At 39.8% G+C, this 21,477-nt stretch overlaps 1 protein-coding gene across 4 annotated transcripts in view; it reads right to left on the bottom strand.

Moving 5' to 3' along the window:
- Nucleotides 1-3,748: 3,748 nt before the first annotated feature.
- MCM10 (minichromosome maintenance 10 replication initiation factor) overlaps nt 3,749-21,477 on the bottom strand; it is a 41,344-nt gene continuing 23,615 nt past the window's right edge. For 2 of the 4 annotated variants that reach the window (XM_078075149.1, XM_036068410.2), the window contains exons 16-20: nt 20,941-21,059; nt 19,250-19,363; nt 16,843-16,988; nt 5,697-5,739; nt 3,749-5,612 (exon numbers count right to left, since the gene is read on the bottom strand). In XM_078075149.1, coding sequence (XP_077931275.1) covers nt 5,529-5,612; nt 5,697-5,739; nt 16,843-16,988; nt 19,250-19,363; nt 20,941-21,059 — 506 coding nt within the window. In that variant the 3' untranslated portion in view covers nt 3,749-5,528. Of the gene's footprint in view, nt 5,613-5,695; nt 5,740-16,842; nt 16,989-19,249; nt 19,364-20,940; nt 21,060-21,477 lie in introns of those variants that run through there. The other 2 variants (XM_078075150.1, XM_078075151.1) reach the window with 2 other exon arrangements.

Genomic DNA, 21,477 nt, shown 5'->3' with positions numbered 1-21,477 from the left:
ATCCAAAGATTAAACACAATCTTTTTTTATTTAATATTTTATTTATTTATTTGAGAGAGAAAAAGAGTGTGTGCGCACGCGGAGAGAATCTCAAGCAGACTCCATGCTGAGCGTGGAGCCTGACACAGGGCTCAATCTCATGACCCTGAGATCTTGACCTGAGGTGAAACCAAGAGTCAGACGCTTAACTGACTGAGCCACCCAGATGCTCCTTAAACACAATCTTAATAAAAATTCCAGTAGGGTTTTTTTTCCCCCGGTAGAAATCAACATGCTGCTTCTAAAATTTACACTGAAATGCAAAGGACCTAGAATGGCCAAAACAAATTTTACAAAGAACAAAGGTGGAGGACTAACACTAGTTGATTCCCACACTTGTTATATCTATAATCATTAAGACAGCATGGTACTGGCATAAGGATTGACATATACCATATGAATATGTCATTACTATAACAAAACTGAGTCCAGAAGTAGACCCCAAAATACATGATCAACTGATTTTCAACAAAGAAGTCAAACTAATCTAATGGGGGAAGTGCTCATCTTTTCACTGAGTGATGCTGTAAATGAGTGTCCATTTGGAGAACACTGAACCTCAACCCTTACACCTCATGGCTTATATAACATTAACTTGAAATGGACCACAGATGAAAGAGTGAAAGCTAGAACTATATAAAATATTCTATAAGAACATCTTTTTGACTTTTAAGGCAGGTAAAAATTTCTTAGACAAAATGCATGAACCAAAAGTGAATCAACTGATAAAATGTACTACAAGAAAGTAGAAACCTGCTCTTTGAGACACTGTTAAGAAAAAATGAAAAGGCAAGTCTCACACTGGGAGTATATATTCATCACACATATATCTGCAAAACACTTGTATACAGAATATAGGAAGAACTCTTTTTAAAAAAATTTACTTATTTTTTATTAGTATCAGAGGTAGAATTCAGTGATTCATCAGTTGCATACAACACCCAGTGCTCAGTTCCATCAACTGCCCTCCTTAATGCCCATCACCCAATTACTCCATCCCCCTACCCACCTCCCCTCCAGCAACCCTCAGTTTCCTAGAGTTCAGCATCTCATGGTTTGCCTCCCTCTCAATTTTCATCTTATTTTATTTTTCCTTCCCTTCCTCTATGTTAATCTGTTTTGTTTCTTAAATTCCACATAAGAATACATGGAAGAATTCTTACTCAACTCGATCAATCAGTAAACAGATATTTCACCAAAGAAGATACAGGAATGCCAACAGGACATGAAAAGATGCCCAATATCAACAGTCATGAGAAAAATGCAAATTCAAACTGCAATGAGATACCACCACACACCTATTAAAATGGTTAAAACTTAAAAAGACCGATGGTATCAAATACTGGTGAGAATGTGGAGCAAATGGAATTCTCACACATTATTAGTGGGTGTGTAAAATGGTACATCCCCTTCATTTTTTTTGAAGATTTATTTATTTTTAGAGAGAGAGTGCACATGCATGAGCCGGGGGAGGGGCAGAGGGAGAGAGAATCCCAAGCAGATTCCCCACTGAGCATGGAGCCCCACATGGGGCTTGATCTCACAACCCTGAGATCATGACCTGAGCCGAAATCAAGAGTGGGACACGTAACTGACTAAGCCACCGAGGCGCCCCAGGGTAAACCCCTTTAGAAAATATTCTGGCAGTTTCTTTTTTTTTTTTTTTTAAAGATTTTATTTATTCATTTGAGAAAGAGAGCATGAGTGAGGGGTAGGGGGAAGAGGCAGATGGAAAGGGAGAAACAGACTCCCTGATGGGCAGGGAGCCCGACACAGGGCTCGATCCCAGGACTCAACCAACTGAGACATCCAGGCACCCCTAGTTTAGCAATTTCTTAAAAACTAAACATACACTTACCATTTGACCTGGAAATCCCATTCCTAGATATTTACCTGAGAAACAAAAACACATATCCACAGAAAGACATTTACCTGAATATTGGTAGAGGCTTTATTCATAACAGCCCCACACTGGAAATAATCCAACTCAGATGTCCATCAACAGGTGAATAACTAAATTGTGGGGCATATCCATCCAGCAAAATACTCAACAATAAAAAACAATGAACTACTGATATATGCCACAACAGAGATGCATTTCGAAATATGGTGAATGAAGGAAGCCAGACACAAAAGTGTATTCTGCATGATTCTATTTAAGTGAGACTCAAAAGACAGGCAGAAATTACAGGGAGAGAAAACGGATCTGTGATGGGTCGGGGAGGACAGGGAAATCGCACAAGCCACTGACAGGATGGAAATGTCCCACATCTTGTTTGTGGTGGTGCTTACGTGGGTATCTGTGTTCATCAAAATTTATTGTATCACACATCATAAAATGTGTGCCTTTTACTATGTGAAATTTAGGCCTTAATAAAGTTGATTAAGAAAGAGACCAGTATTTGCTCACTTTGGCAGCATATATACTAAAACTGGAAAGAAAAATACCAACAGAGAAGTCTTTGCTCAAGCAAAATTACCACAGCCTTTGTTCCAATCTGAGTTTCAACTCACATTTTCAAATCCCTTAGTCAATTTCCTGGACCCTGAGATCATGACTTGAGCTGAAATCAAGAGCCGGTGTCTTAACCAACTGAGCCACCCAGGCACCCCTTGGCTTATTTTAATTTTCAAAAATTTCACAGCTTTTCCACAAACTGCTATTAAGTCAACTGGTTTCTTCTATTTTGTGCCTATTATTTTCTTTAGATATATCACCATTTCTTTCCTCAATATTGGTGAATATAGAATTTCATTTTTTGAGCCATCCATCCTTGAGAGCTGTATTGTTTCCAAATCTCTACTCATGGGATCAGAGATGTCTATTTTACTTGTCAAGTAGAGCACTGATGGGCTGCTATGAGTGACATACTGAGGCAAACAGATTTACTCTCCTGACTTTTAAAAATCCATGTTCTCAGACACATTTAATCTACTATAAACATCAAGCTTCACTTGTGTCCTCATCAACTTTTACACAACCCAATTCATGAAATCTCTTCCTGTCAACTTTGCTATGGATGGGTCAACTTGTAATGTTTTTAAAAGTTGAAAACTTTAAAATTTTTAAGCTTTCTAAGTTGCCTCTGAGGAACATTCCATACCAATCACTCAGAAGCTCCTTATTTGCTACTCTGCATCACTGTTATCTAAATTACTTCAGTCTTCCTTCTCTTGTTTGGAAGAGAAAATATATTTAAACAAAACTCAAGAGAAAGGTGATTAAAAAAGAAACAAAAAACAAAAGCCACTTGTTTCCTCTTCATAAAAAAAGGCAGGGGCACCTGGGTGGCTCAGTGGGTTAAGCATCTGACTCTTGCTTTCGGCTCAGGTCATGATCTCAGGGTCATGAGATCGAAACCTGCATCAGGCTCGGTGCTCAGTGGGGGGGGTCTGGTTTAGATTCTTCCCCCTCCCTCTGCACCCCCCCCCCGGCTCGTGTGCTCTCTCTTAAAAAAAAAAAATTAAAAAAAAAGGCACAGCGAAAACAAAATCTGTTGAGACAATCAGAACAGTCAGATCAACTACCTCCCCCTGAAATACAAAGTTTCTGTGTGCTAATTTAGATCACTGTGTACCTACCTTGTTTGGATGGCCTATGATTACATGATTACACAATAAGCCCTATAATCATTAAGACAGCATGGTTAATGATTATAGATTATAGACCACCTTGCTAATGACAGGGTAAGGAAAAATTAAACACACATTTTGGATTTATATAAAAGCATTTAATACACTGATAAAGAGAATAGTATTAAAAGACTGATCTCACTGATGAATCGTAATTTCAGTGCAAACAAGTCCCCCTTCTGGCCCACCTACCGCTTCTCATCACTGATCTATGAAAGCATACATACAAAAGACCTCAAACGAAAGCCCCCAGAGATCTAGAGTAACTGAGAAGTAATTCAATGATTTTTAAATTATTACAGTACCTTACAATACTTATATATGATACACAAGTGAATGGGAACTCTAATGGCACCCTTGGTTCAAACAGGAATGTGTTTCATGGAAAGGGGATTGCCTGAGGAGCAGCCTGGAGCTCGAGTTCTCGGCAGCCGCTTAGTTGTGACTTTCTTCAAATACATAGCTCTATTTTAAGTTTATGGGATAAACAAATCTACTCTAAATGAGCCATTAAAAATACCACCGTTGAATGCCTTCAGTCCCTATTAAGAATTAAACACTTTATTCTTTTCTTCATTAGTTAAAAATTAAAACAAACACCTCCTGGGAAGTGAAATCCTCCTAAAAATATATAACCTTAGGAGGAACACTCATATTGAGCAGACAGAGCTTGATGAAATCTAAGGCATGTACATGTTTTTTCTAGCTCTTGAAAATCTATATCAAACATCTCCCACAACCAGCTCCTATAAGCATTATGTCTATCTACCATAATACCATCTTGGGGGAAACCTGATCTATTTCTAGCTAGAGTTTAAATCCCAATGTAATAATAATCCTACTAATTTATTCAATCTTAGGATGATATCAGCATTCACTTTGGAAAATCAGGTTGCCTGACAGAGGAATCTCCTAAACTGCATTTTTGGGGTGCTAAGTTGCACAGGGTTTGACCTCTAATTCTTGATGTGTATGATAGAGTATATCTGCAAATCTCAAACTCCCTGAGTTCTGTCTTTCTGAGATGTTTCTGTTTTTCAATCATTGTTCATAGCTTCTTAAACTCTCTATTTGTTTTAGAGATTTCGAAGTTTCTTTAAGCCATATTTAAACAAAGCCATATTTTAAAATGATGAGATTTTAGTGTTTCTATTAAAGAGCTCCACAATATTTTAAGGACACAGAAACCATATAGATATGAATTAAATGCCACATGAGTCAGTGCATTAATCAATTTGCAAAACAAAAGAGAGATAAGAATAGAAATGAAAGAAGGAAACTGGCTTTGATGTCAATATATCAAGATTGTGTCAAGGTTGATGAGCATAATTATTTATATGGGAGAAGTTGTATTATTTGTAGAATTTGAGTGCTGAAAGATACACTTCAACATCATTTACTCCTAGCCTCCTCATTTTCTAGGTAAGAAAACTGAAGCCCAGAAGTTATGCAATCTACCCAGGGTGAGCTAAATTAATTCTTTTGCCTCTGTGTGCCCATATAAATACCAGAACTTTACTCTGATCAAGAAGCAACACTGCACACTCTATTACCCAAAACATACAGAAACACAGCTCTCAATTTACCTTCCCGTTTCTGAGCAAAAAATCCGCATGAATGCAGCCATCAGTAGCAAGAACACGGAAGATGATGGTATTTTGATTTACCACTTAAAGGTCAGTGTTAAATTTGGTATCAAACCAACACAACAGAAAATAAGTAGGTAAAATGTGTAGTCTTAATAAGTGTCTGTTTGGACTGTGTCAATCAGGAACACGAGCAAACAGAGCAACACCCTTGCTTTTCCAGAGCCATAAGAAGCAATGTAGGTCGTGGGTACCTGTCTGAAGTCAGGGCTATTTAAAGCTATTCAGAAATTTGGCATGTTCTTCTCCTCGTGGTAACAGGGTTTCTCCTCCTATCTTTGGGCCTGTTTTTTCCTAAAAAATGACAATAGTTTAGTGAGAGATGGGTCAACATTATTTGCATGGATCACTAAAATTGGTCACTTTGCAATGACCTACCTTTAGCATTCCATCTCGTTCCCATTTGAAGAGGCCACAGTTACTGAAACAGAAAAGAGGGGCTTTACTCAGTGGTGAGGTGTGGGTGACACACATTAAGTCAACTGGGTTCACTGCACTCGCAGGAAGAGTATCCGCCATTCAAACAGAAGATGATCAAGGTAACACTCATATTACAGGCTATGCTCTAATGCTACTGAAAATACACACTCCAATGATTTGAGAAATGGTCTTCAAATTTGTAAAAAGCTAGATACTTCAGAGATGAAATACCCAGTGATGGTATAACAGGGTATGCCAACGGCAGGTGATGAACACAAGCTTGGTTTCTACTGCTGGGCATTGAGAAGAGACTCAGAAGAGGAAGCTAACCCTCTGATGCCATGCAGTCGATGGCTTCCTCCTTTCCCCTTTTCTGGAACTAAAAGCTTGTGATGAGAGAGGATTAGTCTTCCTCCTGGTCTGCCCAATCCTTCCCTCTTCAAACCTAAAGATGTTTACTCTCTTATTGTTCAAAGGGCATAGAGACTCTTATTCTCATTTTTTAACATGGTATGTGAGTCCAACCCTGAGCAGAGATGTGACTACTACAGAGAAAGCTTATTTTCCACACAGTTCACTCTGCCAAAACAAATAAAAGAAACACAATCAACTCATGGAAATATGGCTGCGGCACTCTTGGATTTGAGAGGCTCTAGGGCACAGGGGATTGCCCTACCTGCCTCATCCTTCTTCCTCAAAGTCTAGACTACTCCTGCCCTGAGAATCAGCATACCAGTGGCCTTGGCCCTAAGCCTCTTCACCACGTTCCCTGTCTAGAGACTGAGTATCTCTTGAAAGAAATTTTCTAGACTACTAGTAGATCAATGATGAAATTATACATAACAAAACTTCTAGTCAGGGGTCAACAAATTATTACCCATGAGCCAAATCCAGCCTGCCACCTGCTTTTGTAAATAAAGTTTCATTTAAACACAGCCATGTCCACTTGTTTCTGTATTACCTATGGCTGCTTTTGAGCTATAACACCAAAGCAGAGTAGTTATGAAACAGACCACCTGCTTCATGAAGCATAATATATTTACTATCTGGGCTTTGACAGAAAAAGTTTGCCCCGTTCTGCTCTAGATCAAGAAATGACAAGAAAAAGGGGTGCCTGGGTGGCTCAGTCATTAGGCGTCTGCCTTCAGCTTGGGTCATGATCCCGGTGTCCTGGGATCGAGCCCCATATTGGGCTCCTTGCTCAGTGGGAGGCCTGCTTCTCCCTCTCCCACTTCCCCTGCTTGTGTTCCTGCTCTTGCTGTGTCTCTGTCAAATAAATAAATAAAATATTAAAAAAAAAAAATTGACAAGAAAAAGTCTAGAAAAGCAGTTGCTAACAAAAGTAACAGCACCACCTGGAGGATGAAAAAGCATCTTGCTCTTTCATTTGTGAGTTGTACTTACTGCTTATTAATGGAATTTTTCTGATACTCAAATGTTTTACATATGCTCTTGCTGTTAAAATATTTTGGAAAAGTCAAGTATCAATATACAGATAGATACTTTAAAAAATTATAATCCAGATCATAGCAATTTCACAAACCAGCTCCCGACTAGGTAATGAACTAGCACGGGGTCCGGGTCCCCTCCCCAACCCCAATCAACCCTGGAGAAACTTGGAGTGAAGTATGGGTTCCAGGAAGTAAACAAAACCCAAAAAACAAAAAGTAAGCAAATAGGTGGAGAGACTATCCTGGTGAGACATTCTTGGGAAGAATGAAGGAGATCTTGAAATTGCCTCAAATTCCGAAGACTTATCATCATACAAATTTTGTCCTTTAAGTCAATAAAGTCAGAAATTAAAAAAAAAAAAAAAAAAAAAAGGGTAAAAATCAATCCCATATATTTGAAAATTAAACAACATTACTAACCCTTGGGTCAAACAGGAAGTCATCAAAGGCATTAGGAAATCAAATCCTTCTTTTTTTTTTTAAAGATTTTATTTATTTATTTGAGACAGAGAGAATGAGAGAGAGAGAGCACATGAGAGGGGAGAGGGTCAGAGGGAGAAGCAGGCTCCTTGCTGAGCAGGGAGCCCGATGCGGGACTCGATCCAGGGACTCCAGGATCATGACCTGAGCCGAAGGCAGTCGCTTAACCAACTGAGCCACCCAGGCGCCCCAAATCCTTCTTTTAAAAAAGATTTATTTATTTAAGTAATCTCTATACCCAATCTGGGGCCCGAATTCACAACCCCGAGGTTGCATGCTCCTCTGACTGAGCCAGCCAGGCACCCCAAGAAATACTTTTAACTACAGACCAAATGTTGTGGGAGACACTAAAGCAAGACTGCTTAGAGGGAAACATGTAGCTTTAAACACATTAATGTGGGAACGAGAAAATTTAAAAATGAGTAAGCTGAGTGTAAGCAATTAACTGACATTGGCAAAAGGATACACAGCAAACCCAAAGAAACCAGAAGGGCAGAAAGATAAGGACAGAAATCAGTAAAACAGAAAGAAAATCAATAAATATTAAGAAAGCTAAAAGATGGTTTTCTGAAAAGAGAAGAAAAATAACAGCACAAAATACAGTAAATGCCTACTAATAAAAAATAGCAAGTAACAGATTAAAAACAATAAAAGTTTATTAGGAACAACCGTATGTCAATATACTTAAAAACCTAAATGAAGTGAATTAAAAGAAAAAAAAAAAAAAAGCTGAAATTGGCAGAAGAGACCATGAAATTGAAATGGTTATCAAGCCACTTCGGGCCTTAAAACCTGGGCCTAAATAATTTTACAGTTGAGGTTTATTAGAAGCTTAAGAAATAATTAATTGCTATTTAATATAAATTATTTCCAGAAGCTGCTCACTTCATTTTATGAGGCTCATATAATCTTTGTTCTAAAACCAGGTAAGGCTAAAAAACAAACAAACAAACAAACAGGTCTAATTCACTTATGAATATACAGTGGACCCTTGAACAAGATGGGGGTAGGGGTGCCGCCCCCTCTGCACTTGAAAATCCGCATTTAACTTTTGACTCCCCCATAACTTAACTACTAACAGCCTACTGCTGACCAAAGCCTTATCGATAACAGTCAATTAACACATATTTTGTATATGTATTACATATTGTATTCCTACAATAAAGTAAACTAGAGAAAAGAAAATATTATTATTTTTTTTTTTTTAAGATTTTTATTTATTTATTTAACAGAGATAGAGAGCACAAGTAGGCAGAGTGGCAGACAGAGGGAGAGGGAGAAGCAGGCCTCCCGCTGAGCAGGGAGCCCGATGCGGGGCTCGATCCCAGGACCCTGGGATCATGACCTGAGCCGATGGCAGCCGCTTAACCGACTGAGCCACCCAGGCGCCCCAGAAAAGAAAATATTATTAAGAAAATCATGAGAAAGAGAAAATACATTTAGGTACTGTACTGTGTTTATCGAAAAAAATTTGCATATAAGTGGAGCTGTGCAGTTGAAGGGTCAACTGTAGATATAAAAATCCTATATAAAGGGGCGCCTGGGTGGCTCAGTCGTTGGGTGTCTGCCTTCAGCTCAGGTCACGATCCCAGGGTCCTGGGATTGAGCCCTGCACTGGGCTCCTTGCTCCATGGGAAGCCTGCTTCTCCCTCTCCCACTCCCCCTGTTTGTGTTCCCTCTCTCGCTGTCTGTCAAAAAATAAATAAAAATCTTAAAAAAAAATCCTACATAAAATATTAGCTAATTCAATATAACTGTATATTAAAATAAAAAATCCTGGACACAACATCAAAACCACTAATAATCCAATTAAAAAAGACATGAATAGACACTTTTCCAATGATACACAGATAGCCAACAGATACATGAAAAGATGCTCTACATCACTGATCATCAGGGTAATATAAGTCAAAACCACAATGAGATATCACTTCATACCTCCCAGAATGGCTAAAATCAAAAAGACTAGAAATAACAAGTGTTGGCAAGGATGTGGAGAAAGAAGAACCCTCGTGCACTGTTGGTGGGAATGCAAATTGGTGCAGCCACTGTGGAAAATAGTATGGAGGTTCCTCAAAAAAACAAAAAATAGAACTATCCTAAGACATAGTAATCCTGCTACTGAGTATTTACCCAAAGAAAATGAAATCACTAATTTGAAAAGATATATGCACCCCTGTTTACTGCACCATTTATTTACAATAACAAAATTATGGAAGCGTGCGCGCGCGACACACACACACACACACACACACACACACACACACACACACACTGGAATATTACTCAGCCATAAAAAAGGAGTAAGACTGTGCCATTTGCAACAACATGGATGGATCCAGAGGGTATAATGATAAGTGAAATAAGTCAGTCGGAGAAAGGCAAATATCATATGCAGAATTTACGAAACAAAACAAATGGACAAAGAAAAAAAGAGACATTTACCAGACTCTTAAATACAGAGAGAACTGGTAGTTGCCAGAGGGGAATTTGGTGGGGAGATGAGTGGAATGGATAAAGGGGATTTCAGATTTAAAAAAAAAAAAAAATCAGCAAGTAGGGTCTACTCAAAGAATGAAAGGAAACTTCTGAGAGTGATGTCACCATCACAAGGTGAGCCGTTCCTTTTTCCTCTCCCCTTTGATTTACAAGTAATTGGACATCTATAACCAAAAAACAAACAAACAAACAAAAGCACCTGTGCACAGCATCCAAGTCACCAAGGGTGGATGGGAGTAGGGAGGGCAACGAAGGAGGGGAGCGGTCATGGAAACGGCAGGTCAGCAACACCCTTCTGGCAGGAGGTGGAGGGTGAAGGTGTCGAGTGAGGGTCGGCCACCCATTCTGCAGCTTCTACAGCTGGAGGGACCGCAGGAAAGTGCCTCCTCCTACCTGCCCAGGGATTCGACCCACGGACTTCTAGGCTCACCTAAAGCCACAAATGCTAAGTACACACCTCCCCTGAGTTGGCCACCCCCCCCCTTTTTAAAGTGCACTCTGCCTAGAGAAATCAAAAACATGTGCTATAGTGCCACCTTCTGGAAAACAAAAGAAAGGCTCCTAATTAATTACAGGTTGAACTGTCAGAATCAAAGTGAACAAAACCTTGCCTAAGTTAAGAAAGGTGTTCATTACTTCAAATGCGATGGCAGAGACACTTTTATCACACACCATGAAAAATCACGGTAATATAGCATTAAAAATAAAAGCAAAAACAACCTGACAATTTTCCAGCAAAGGAGCCTAAAGAATATTGCGATCTAACTGATAAAGATTTTAAAACAGCTTTTATGAAGAAATTCAGTGAGCTACAAGAAAACTTAGAAAGGCAACACAATGGCCTCAGGATTAATAAACAGAAGAACTTCACAGAAGAAAATTTTTTTTTTTTTTTTAAGATTTTGTCAGAGAGACAGAGAAAGCACAAGCAGGGGGAGTGGCAGGCAGAGGGAGAAGCAGGCTCCCCACTGAGCAAGGAGCCCGATGCAGGACTCGATCCCAGGGCCCTGGGATCATGACCTGAGCTGAAGGCAGACGCTTAACGACTGAGCCACCCAGGCGTCCCCACAGAAGAAATTCTAAAAAAGAGCCAAATAAATTCTGGAGCAGAGGAACTCACTAAATGAGATGAAGAATGCAACAGAATGCACTGGAAATACAGCAAATCAAGATGGAAGACAGGAACCTAAAAATGATTCATGTGGAAGAAGTGAGAGAATGAAGATTTTAAAAAAGAAAAGAAGTCCTCTGAGATTCCACATAGAAACAGATTCCATTGGAAAAGCCAATGTAAGAAAGATGGGTATTCCAGAAGGGGAAGACAGAAGGACAAGAACAGAGTGTTTACTTAAAGAAGTAATAGCGCTGTGAATTGTGTAAGACTGATGAATCACAGACCTGTACCTCTGAAACAAATAATACATTATATGTTAAAAAATAAAATAAAATAAAAAAAGAAGAAGATAGTAGGAAGGGAAAAATGAAGGGGGGAAAATCAGACGGGGAGATGAACCATGAGAGACTATGGACTCTGAGAAACAAACTGAGGGTTCTAGAGGGGAGGGGGTGGGGGGATGGGTTAGCCTGGTGATGGGTATTAAAGAGGGCACGTTCTGCATGGAGCACTGGGTGTTATACGCAAACAATGAATCATGGAACACTACATCAAAAACTAATGATGTAATGTATGGTGATTAACATAACATAATAAAAAAAAAAAAAAAAAAAAAAAAAAGTAATAGCTGAGAACTTCCCAAACCTGGGGAAGGAACTGGATACACAAGTCTATGAAGCTAGTAGAATACCTTCTTATCGCGATGCAAGAAGACCTCTCCAAGACACAATTATATCAAAGCTGTCAAAAGTCAATGATAAAGAAAAAATGTGAAAGGCAACCGGGGTGGGGCGGCGGATAGCAACCTACAAAGGATCAGGCAATCAGATTTCTCAGCAGAAACTCTATAGGCCAGGAGAGAGTAGAATGGCATATGAAAAATATTTGAAGATTAAAAGCTGCCAGCCAATATTCTGCAAAGTTATCCTTTAGATGGGAAGGGGAAATAAAGACTTTCCCAGACAAACAAAAGCTGAGGCATTTACCATAGACCTGCTTATAATAAATGCTGGGGTGCCTGGGTGGCTCAGTCGTTAAGCATCTGCCTTCGGCTCAGGTCATGATCCCAGGGCCCTGGGATGGAGCCCCGCATCAGGCTCCCTGCTCGGTGGGAAGCCTACTTCTCCCTCTCCCACTCCCCATGCTTGTGTTCCTGCTCTCGCTATGTCTCTCTGTCAAATAAATAAAATCTTAAAAAAAAAAAAAGAAAGAAATGCTGAAAGCTCTTAGAGCTGAAACAAAAAGACAGAAATACACAAAACTCCGATTAAGGTGATAAACGGTCAGAATTAGAAAATTGTTAACTCTTTTCTAGAATAGTATATTAAACTCTTAATTATAGTATAAAGGTTCGGGTGCCTGGGTGGCTCAGTTGGTTAAGCGATTGCCTTCAGGTCAGGTCATGATCCCGGGGTCCTGGGATGGAGCCCTGCATCGTGCTCCCCTCTGCTCTGCAGGGAGCCTGCTTCTCCCTCTCCCTCTGCCTGCCACTCCCCCTGCTTGTGCTCTCTCTGTCAAATAAATAAACTCTTTAAAAAAATAAGATAAAAAAATATAAAAGTTCAAGGAAAAGAGCATTATAACTATGGTTACTACTTGGTGATGACATCGCAGCACAAAGGAAATAATTTGTGACATAAAATATAAAAAGGGAAGAGAAAAAGGATGGACCCTTTATAGGTGAAGATAAATTGCTGATAGCAGAGAAAGGATTATTTTACCAAAGAGATGTTTTATGCAAACCTCATGGTCACCACAAGGCAAAGATCTAGAGCAGAGACACTAAACATAAAAGGTGGGGAGACTGAACAAATCACCATGGAAAACCACCAACTTAAAAAGTAGGCAGAAACAAGGAAAAACAAACAATGTGGAGACCAAACAACCAGAAGACAAAAGATAAAATGGCAGTAGTAAATCCTTACCCATCAATAATCACCCTAAATTTAAATGGATTGAATCCATCAGTCAAAAGGCACAGAGTGGCTGGATGGACAGAAAAAGACCCAACCATATGCTGCCTACAGGGGCCACGTCTCAGCTCTAATGACACACACAGGCTCAAAGTGAAGGGATGGAATATATGTTAATGAACTGGACACATTTCAATCTAATTTTATACCTCAAGGAACTAGAAAAAAAAGAACTAAGCCCAAATTTAGCAGAAAGGAGGAAATAATAAAGATCAGAAAAAAATAGAGACCAGAAAAACAACAGAAAAGATCGAGACTAAGAGCTGATTCTTTGAAAAGATAAAAAAAAATTGACAAACCTTTCGACTAAAAAAAAAAAGAAGACACAAAATTAGAAATCAAAGAGGAGACAACTGATACTACAGAAACACACAGAATCATAAGAGATGACTGTGAAAGATTATATGCCAACAAATTACATAACCTAGAAGAAATGGATACATTTCTAGAAACCTACAACCTAACACTGAATCAAAAAGAAACCAAAAATTTGAACAGAGCAATAATGAATAAACCAGCATCACTTTGATGCCAAAACCAGAGAAGGATACCACAAAAAAATAAAAAGGTAGACAATATCTCTGATGAATATTGATGCAAAAATTCTCAACAAAACATTAGTGAATCAAATTCAAGAACACATTAAAAGGATTACACACCATGCCAAGTGGGATTTACCCGTGGGATGTGAGGATGGTTCAACATACACAAATCAATAAATTTAAGACATCACATCAAATAAAAATCACATGATCATCTCAATAGATACAGAGAAAGCACTTCACAAAATACAACACCTTTTCATGATAAAAACCCTTAATAGATTGGGTATAGAAGGAACATACCTCAACATAATAAAAGTCACATATGACAAATTCACAGCTAACATTATACTCAAAAGAGACAAAATGAAAGCATTTCCTCTAAAATTAGGAGCAAGACAAGGATGCCCACTCTCACCACTCCTATTCAGTATAGTACTGGAAGTCTTAGCTGGAGCAATTAGGCAAGACAAGGAAATAAAAAGCATCCAAATTGGAAAGGAAGAAGTAAAATTGTTGCTATTTGCTGATGACATATCTTATACATAGAAAATCCCAGAGAGTCAGTCAAAAAACCATTGCAGTAATCAACAATTTCAGTAGAGCAGCAGGATATAAAATCAACAAACAGAAATCAATTACGTTCCTTTACACTCAGGATGCACTCAATAACAGTAAAATGCGTAGTAATAAATTTAACCAAGGAAGTGAATGGAAATCTATGAGACTTTCCTGAAAGAAATTGAAGACACAAATGAATGGAAAGACACCCCAGTTCATGGATCTGAAAAAATTAATATTGTTATAATGGCCAAACTACCCAAAGCAATCTGCAGAGATTCAATGCAATCTCCATTAAAATACCAAAGGCATTCTTCAAAAAAGAAAAAGAAAGAAAGAAAGGAAGAAAGGAAAGAAAGGGAAGAAAGGGAAGAAAGGGAAGAAAGGGAAGGGAAGGGAAGGAAAGGAAAGGAAAGGAAAGGAAAGAAGGAAGGAAGGAAGGAAGGAAGGAAGGAAGGAAGGAAGGAAGGAAGAAAAGAAAGAAGAAAGAAAGAAAGAAAGAAAGAAAGAAAGAAAGAAAGAAAGAAAAGAAAGAAAAAGGAAAGAAGAAAAGAAAGAAAGAAAAAGAAAGGAAAGAAGAAAAGAAAGAAAGAAAAAGAAAGAAAGGAAAGAAAGGAAAGAAAGGAAGAAAGAAAGAAAGAAAGAAAGAAAGAAAGAACAACCCTAAAATTTGTGTGGACCCAAAGAAGACCGTGAATAGCCAGAGCAATGCTGAGAAAAAAGAATAAAGCTGGAGGCATCAGCTTCCAGGTTTCAAACTATACCACAAAGCCATAGTAATAAAAGCAGGATGACCCTGGTGCAAAAATAGATACATTGACCAGTAAAACAGAATAGAAGGCCTAGATTTAAATCCCAGTATATATGGTCAAGAATACCCAATGCGGAAAGGACAGTCTCTTCAACAAACAGTGCTGGGAAAACTGGAGAAACACGCAGAAAAAGAAAGTGGACCATTATCTCACATCCCTCACAAAAATTAACTTGAAATGGATGAAACACTTAAACGTAAGACCTGAAACCATAAAACTCCTAGAAGGAAATGTAGGGAAAAAGTTGATCGATACTGGTCTTGGCACTGACTTTTTGAACACGATGCCGAAAACTCAGGCAACAAAAGCAAAAATCAACAAATGGGACCACATCAACTCAAAAGTTTCTGCACATCAAAATTAACAAGTAACAAAATGAAAACCTACAGAACAGGAGAAAATGTTTGCCAGCCATCTATCAGACAAGGGGTTAATATCCAAAATGTATAAAGAAGTCAGTCAACTTAAAAACAACCCATGGATAAGCTAAATGGTAAGATCATACAATGAAGAAAAGATATCTACTCACAATCATAGTAAACTGGAAATAAAAAGGAACTTTCCTTAAGTTGGTAAAGGTTATACTTGGAGGAGAAATTTGTGAAGGATACATTCACTTTAAGATAAAGATCAAGAAATGGAAGCCCACTATCATCACTATTATTTAACATAGTATTGGAGGTCTGGCCAGCCCTATCAGGAAAGACAAAGAAATAGAGGGTGTAAGGATGGGAACAAAACAGGTAAAATTTTCTTTATTTGTGGATGATCAACTACATAGAGAAATCAACAAGTTACTGGCATAAGAGCCTAATAAGCTTGCCAGAGGCAAGATCACCATGTAAAAAAATTAGTAACATTTCTCTACACCAACAATAAGCAACTAAAAAATATACTAGAAAGTAAGTTGCCGTTCACAGTATCAACAAAAACAATGACACATCTAAGAATTAATTAAGAATACTCAACATTTCAGTGGAGATAATTTTAAAAATTAATAAAAGCCATAGAGGATGGAATGAATAAATGGGAAGATACTCCATGATCTTAAAAAGGGATGATTTCATATATAAAAGACATTAGTCCCCACAAAATTGGTTTATTCATTTAATGTGATCCTAATTCTACTTCTGAGTGGGATGGTCCTTAAACTAGTACTCTGAGAACATCTAGAAAACCTGAATGAAATAAATATCCTAAAGGGAGTATCAACCACTGTAGGAGAATCCCAATCTCCATCAACAGTTCTGTGGATGGTCCTCCTCCAGGACAAAACCCAGACTCTCAGCTTTCCGTCTGGCCTAGAGTCTGCCAATGCTCCCAGGGCAAAAATGGCCACAGAAGTTAGCTCATCGCTCTAAGGTCTGCCCTGGTTCTGGTTCCCTAGTTCTTGTCCCAGCAACTTCAGGACCTTCAGAGAAATGACTTCTGTCTTTCATTCAACAAACATTTGTGAGGACCCACTATGGGCTGGGCACTATACTAAGTACTGGGGGTAAAGCAGCGAAGAGGGCAGGGTCCCTTCCCTCTGTGAGCTTTTAGGGATGGCCCGAAGCTGTAAGAGACATGGAAATAAGGCCTGACCCTCAAAATGGACTGTCCAGTGTTCTAGTAGAACGGCATCACATGGGAACTGGAAAGAGGGTTTAAGAACGTCAGGTAATTCTCCTACCTGCAGTGCTTTTTGGGGAGCCTATCCAGGGAGATGCTTCTGTTTCCACAGGGACACTTGAAAAACCTCTTTAGGCCGTCATGCCAGTGGTAGTCATGCTGCTCACTGATGCAGGTCTCCAAAGGCTTGAAGTGGGTGTAGGCACACTGCATAAAACCAACAGGAGGGCACACACCTCTCAAGAGCTTTGAAAGAGAAACTGGCTAGCTGCTAAGAGGGCAATCTGTTCCATGAGAACTTTTGTTTTCTCACCACCACCCAGGTAGCTGAGAGCAGAGCAACCACCTTATCTACTAGCTGCACTGATTTCTTGAGTCCCGCGGACTGATGCCACTTTTTCTTGTGTTTGCCACAATTTTTGGTCAGGCATGAAGTACACAACAACCTTCTGTAACATCAAGACAGAAACACTGGAAACCTCCCAATAGCTTCATCAGGTCTGTCCTAAATTTACTGCCATTGTTTGGTGATAGGACACTGACACTTGGGGCCTATTCAGTAGCCCTTTTATTTCCTCTTAAAAAGCCTCAGAAAAGGATGTAAGCTTATTACTACACTTATTTCATAAGCAGCAAAATCAAGCAGAGACATTAATAATTCACTTGTAATTTTGATCCTCACAAGGACTGAATAGAATAGTAAACACTTAGCAGCATCCAGACTAAGAAAGAGAACCTCCCCAGCACTTCTGAAGCACTCCCCGCACACCCCCCTTCCAGGCACTGCTCCCCCTGCACCGCAAGGATAATTACCACCCTGCTTTCTAGCAGCAGAGATTCATTTGCCTGGTTTTGAATTTTGCATGAATGTAATTGTATGATACATTAAAAAAAAGGGGGGGAGGGGAGGGGAGAAAAAGAAAAAGAAAGAAAGAAAGGAAGGAAGGAGGGAAGGAAGAAGAAAGGAAGAAAGAAAGAAAGAAAAGAAAGAAAGAGAAAGAGAAAGAGAAAGAAGGAAATGATGGGTGAACATTGAAATAGCTGCTGGGACAGAGCACCGTGGTTTCCGGTAATCAGAGTCTAGACAGAGAAGTAACTTTTGGTTTTGGCAGCCTCAGAAATACAGAGCAGAATGGTACGCCAGCTGTGGGAGGCAGAACAGCCACCCCCTGCCAAGACACACACACCCTACTCCCTAGAACCCATGAGCACGTTAGGTTACATGGCAAAGGGGGACCAGGGTTGTTAGCTGATCTTAAAATTGGGACATGATCCTGGATTATCGGGTAGGCCCAATGGAATCATAAGGGCCCTTAAAAGTGGAAGTGGGACTCCACAGGGAGGAGGCCGGAGGATGTGAGAAGAGGACTCGGCCTGCCATGGCTGGCTCTGAAGATGGAGGAAGGGGTTGCAAGCCAAAGAATACGGGTGGGCTCAAGAAGCCGGGAAAGGCAAGGAAACGGATTCTTCCCTAGAGCCTCCAGAAGGAACGCAGTCCTGCCAGACATTTTAGCCCCGTGAGACCCACGGAGACTTCCGGCCTACAGAAATGCAAGATAATAAAGTTGTGTCCTTTAAACTGTCAAGGTGGTGGTTATCTGAACAGCAATGGGAAACTAACACACCAGCTATGTCCTTAGGTTTGCTGTTCTGTCAGAGTAAAAGCTGTTGTCTGAGGTAAAACCTTTACTTATTCTGAACTTTCTCAAGGAAGCCCTGCCTTCTGGTGACAGCTGATTTAGGGCCATCCCCTAAACGTAAAGGAGTGTTAAGGTTTGAAAAGGAATAAAGACAGAGAAAATTGTACTTGGCAAGCTAAGCCTCTTCCTCCTCTTACACGTGCTTATGAGGGGGATTAGCGAGGGAGGATAAAATGAGTGGTAATGGAAGGATACGGTTCTGCAAGAACTATTTTTTGGTCCTATTTTATCAATGTTGATGGATAGGGGGTTTAACATTTTCGAATAGACTTAGTGTAAAAATTCTGCAAATATAGAAAATAATGTAATTTACACTTTGCCTTGAGATTCAATTTAGCAGGTTAAGCCCTGAGTAGAAAGGGACAATAGTAGCTGGTCCTAACATGTGACGCCAAAGGAAATCATTCAACCCATGTTCCAGGACTGTGAACCACGGACTGAGGGTGTGCTAGAAACTTGAGAACGACAGGTAAGAATAACTTGGGTCCAATGGACAAGGCTTGCCTGCAGAACCAGCAGCTGTGGTCAAATGAGAGGAGAATCTCACCACCAACGCCCTGCCACCAGAGCTCAGAGGCCAAGTGGGCAGGCAGCCAGGTCCTTGGCTGTTGTGAGCAGCTTGCTTTCCAGCCTAATTAAATGACCTGTGCAGGACTCCAATCACAAGACATGGCCCCATATCCCATATATCTCCATGTCCCACTGAGTCACAAGAGGTCACAACAGCTCCAAACTGGGCCCAGGGTTAGAAGCATCTCCTATACTCACCGTCTTGCATGTCACTACTCGACATTTCACTTCTCTGATGCTTCTCATCTTTTCTTCCATTTGTTCCTTTTTCACCAGTGGCTCAAAATAACGTTCCTGCAGCTCAGCCTCAGCCTGGAATGACAAGGCATACAAGAGACCTTGCACCAAATCCAACACGTATTCAGGCACAGATTTAATAATAATAAAAACAACCGAAGAGACAAGCTGTTACAAGGACACCTGATAAGAGCTCAAGGAACTGTAAACCAAAAGATGATCAGAAGTAGACATAAGCTCTTATTTTTCCAAAAACTACGATGAAAGCATCTGGTGATTTAAATTTTAAAACACCAAATACAAACTGAAAATACTAACATTATTAACAGCATCATCACGTCAAGTGTGTGCAACAGAAGGGAATTATTTCTCCCGTGCCAATACAGACTCAGGCTATGGAAGGCATTCAGTGGCCCCCACTTATGACAGCCCAGTCTATTTGCCAGACCAAGCACTTGGCAGGAGCAATCCCTGGTTGTCTGGAACAGGGAGTAGGTGTGAGGGCAGAGAGAGATTGAGAGCAGAAGGTGGTCACAGCTGGGGAGTTACTGCAGCTGCACAAGGCCCGGGGACTCTGGTGGCCACAGAGCCAGGAGCTCAGCTCTACAGCCTCTTAGGGTTGGCCCCAGCTTCTCTCCCGGCCAAGTTTCAGGTCTGGTGGAATGGTGGGATATACAACTGTCTCATTAGTCAGTAGTTTATCAAAAGAGCAGAGCACTCAGAGCACTGCCCCCATGGAGACACTGTGAAAACCAGTGGGAGCACTTTTTTTGGTCATCCCAATGATTGCTACCCCTGCTACTCGCAGGGACCGGGTAGGCTGCACCCACAATGCATGGAACAGTCCCTTCATATGAAAGGATTCTTCCGACTGTTCTAGAAGGCACCCATGTGGATGAAAAACCCAATTATAACCCTCAAACCTAACTGGCTTTATATACAACACTACAGTATTTGTGGTTCAAATTGGTACTTAAGTCAGCAAACACACCTAAGGAGCCTTCATTTCTACTTGCCTCATTTATGTTTCTAATCCAACCCTCTGAAAACTTCATTATTTCTTCTGGGATAGTTGTACCTACATAGTTACATAATCAAATATATATTTTTAATATAAACATTTTCCTTTTTTCTTCTTTACGCTACATGTAGAATATTATATTGATATTCTTGAAATTTGTAGTTAGGTAATTTATATAATCCAAGAATTTTATTTCAGGATAATAAGGGAGCAATCCAAAATACATGGCATGGGGAGCAACTACCCCCAATGGGTTGGTAGCTACTGATTTACAGTATTTGAAATACCAATATAAAAATACTTGAATGGAAAAAAAAAAATATCCCTTCCCATATAGCAGGACAGAAAAGAAAGCTATAGCGATGAACCGCTTAAACATCAATTCAAAGCCATAACTATGCGGCAACATTATTATAACACTGAGGTCCATTAAAATAATGATAAATGATATTCTTCAATTCCAGAACAGAGGCGAAGCTAAATTCTATCACAAATATTCCTGTTCTTCAAAGTCAACTCAGACATATAAGTACATCTTGGTTGAGGCCGAAGAAATAAATTCTTAGTCCCACGACAAAGTGCCTCGTGTCTGGAGGGTATCTCTATCATTTCTGACCTTTTGAGCTCTTACCTCTTTGAGTATCCCTGTGTGCTTTGATTTTGCTTTTAGAATTTTCTGAAATTCCTCAGATTCCAGATAGGCAAGTTGTTCTCTCCTTCTTTTCCTGGCAGGCTCCAATTCATCTTCAGCTAGAGCAGAAAGGAAACAACGGCAGCTGTCACAGAGGAATTTCAGGAAGCCAGGGAGCCTCAGGGACTCAGCTTCCTCCAGTTTTTTCCGTCTCTGCCCACCAGGCCCTTCAAATTTCATTTACCCCACTAGGTACCAACAGAGGAAAACTCCTCAGGAGTGAGCGGAGAAGTAGGGCCTACAATACGGGGGATGGCAGATTTGACCACTGGATGAGAATCTCTTCCACCTTAAGACAGGAGCGGACTATGATGATAGGTAACATCAACAAAAATACTTTTTATAAATTGATGGTAAAATGTCACTGCCAACTTCAGAGTTTTCAAAGTAAAAACGGTAATTTGCAAACAAAGAAATTCTACTTCTTTCAAAGTAAATCTTCATACTAATGTATCTGTACAAAGATCCATGAGTAAT

Source organism: Halichoerus grypus, chromosome 6 (genome assembly GCF_964656455.1).
Source record: "Halichoerus grypus chromosome 6, mHalGry1.hap1.1, whole genome shotgun sequence".
Classification (NCBI taxonomy): domain Eukaryota; kingdom Metazoa; phylum Chordata; class Mammalia; order Carnivora; family Phocidae; genus Halichoerus; species Halichoerus grypus.
Note: the sequence above shows the minus strand (reverse complement) of the source record. Positions and strands in the feature narration are given on the sequence as shown.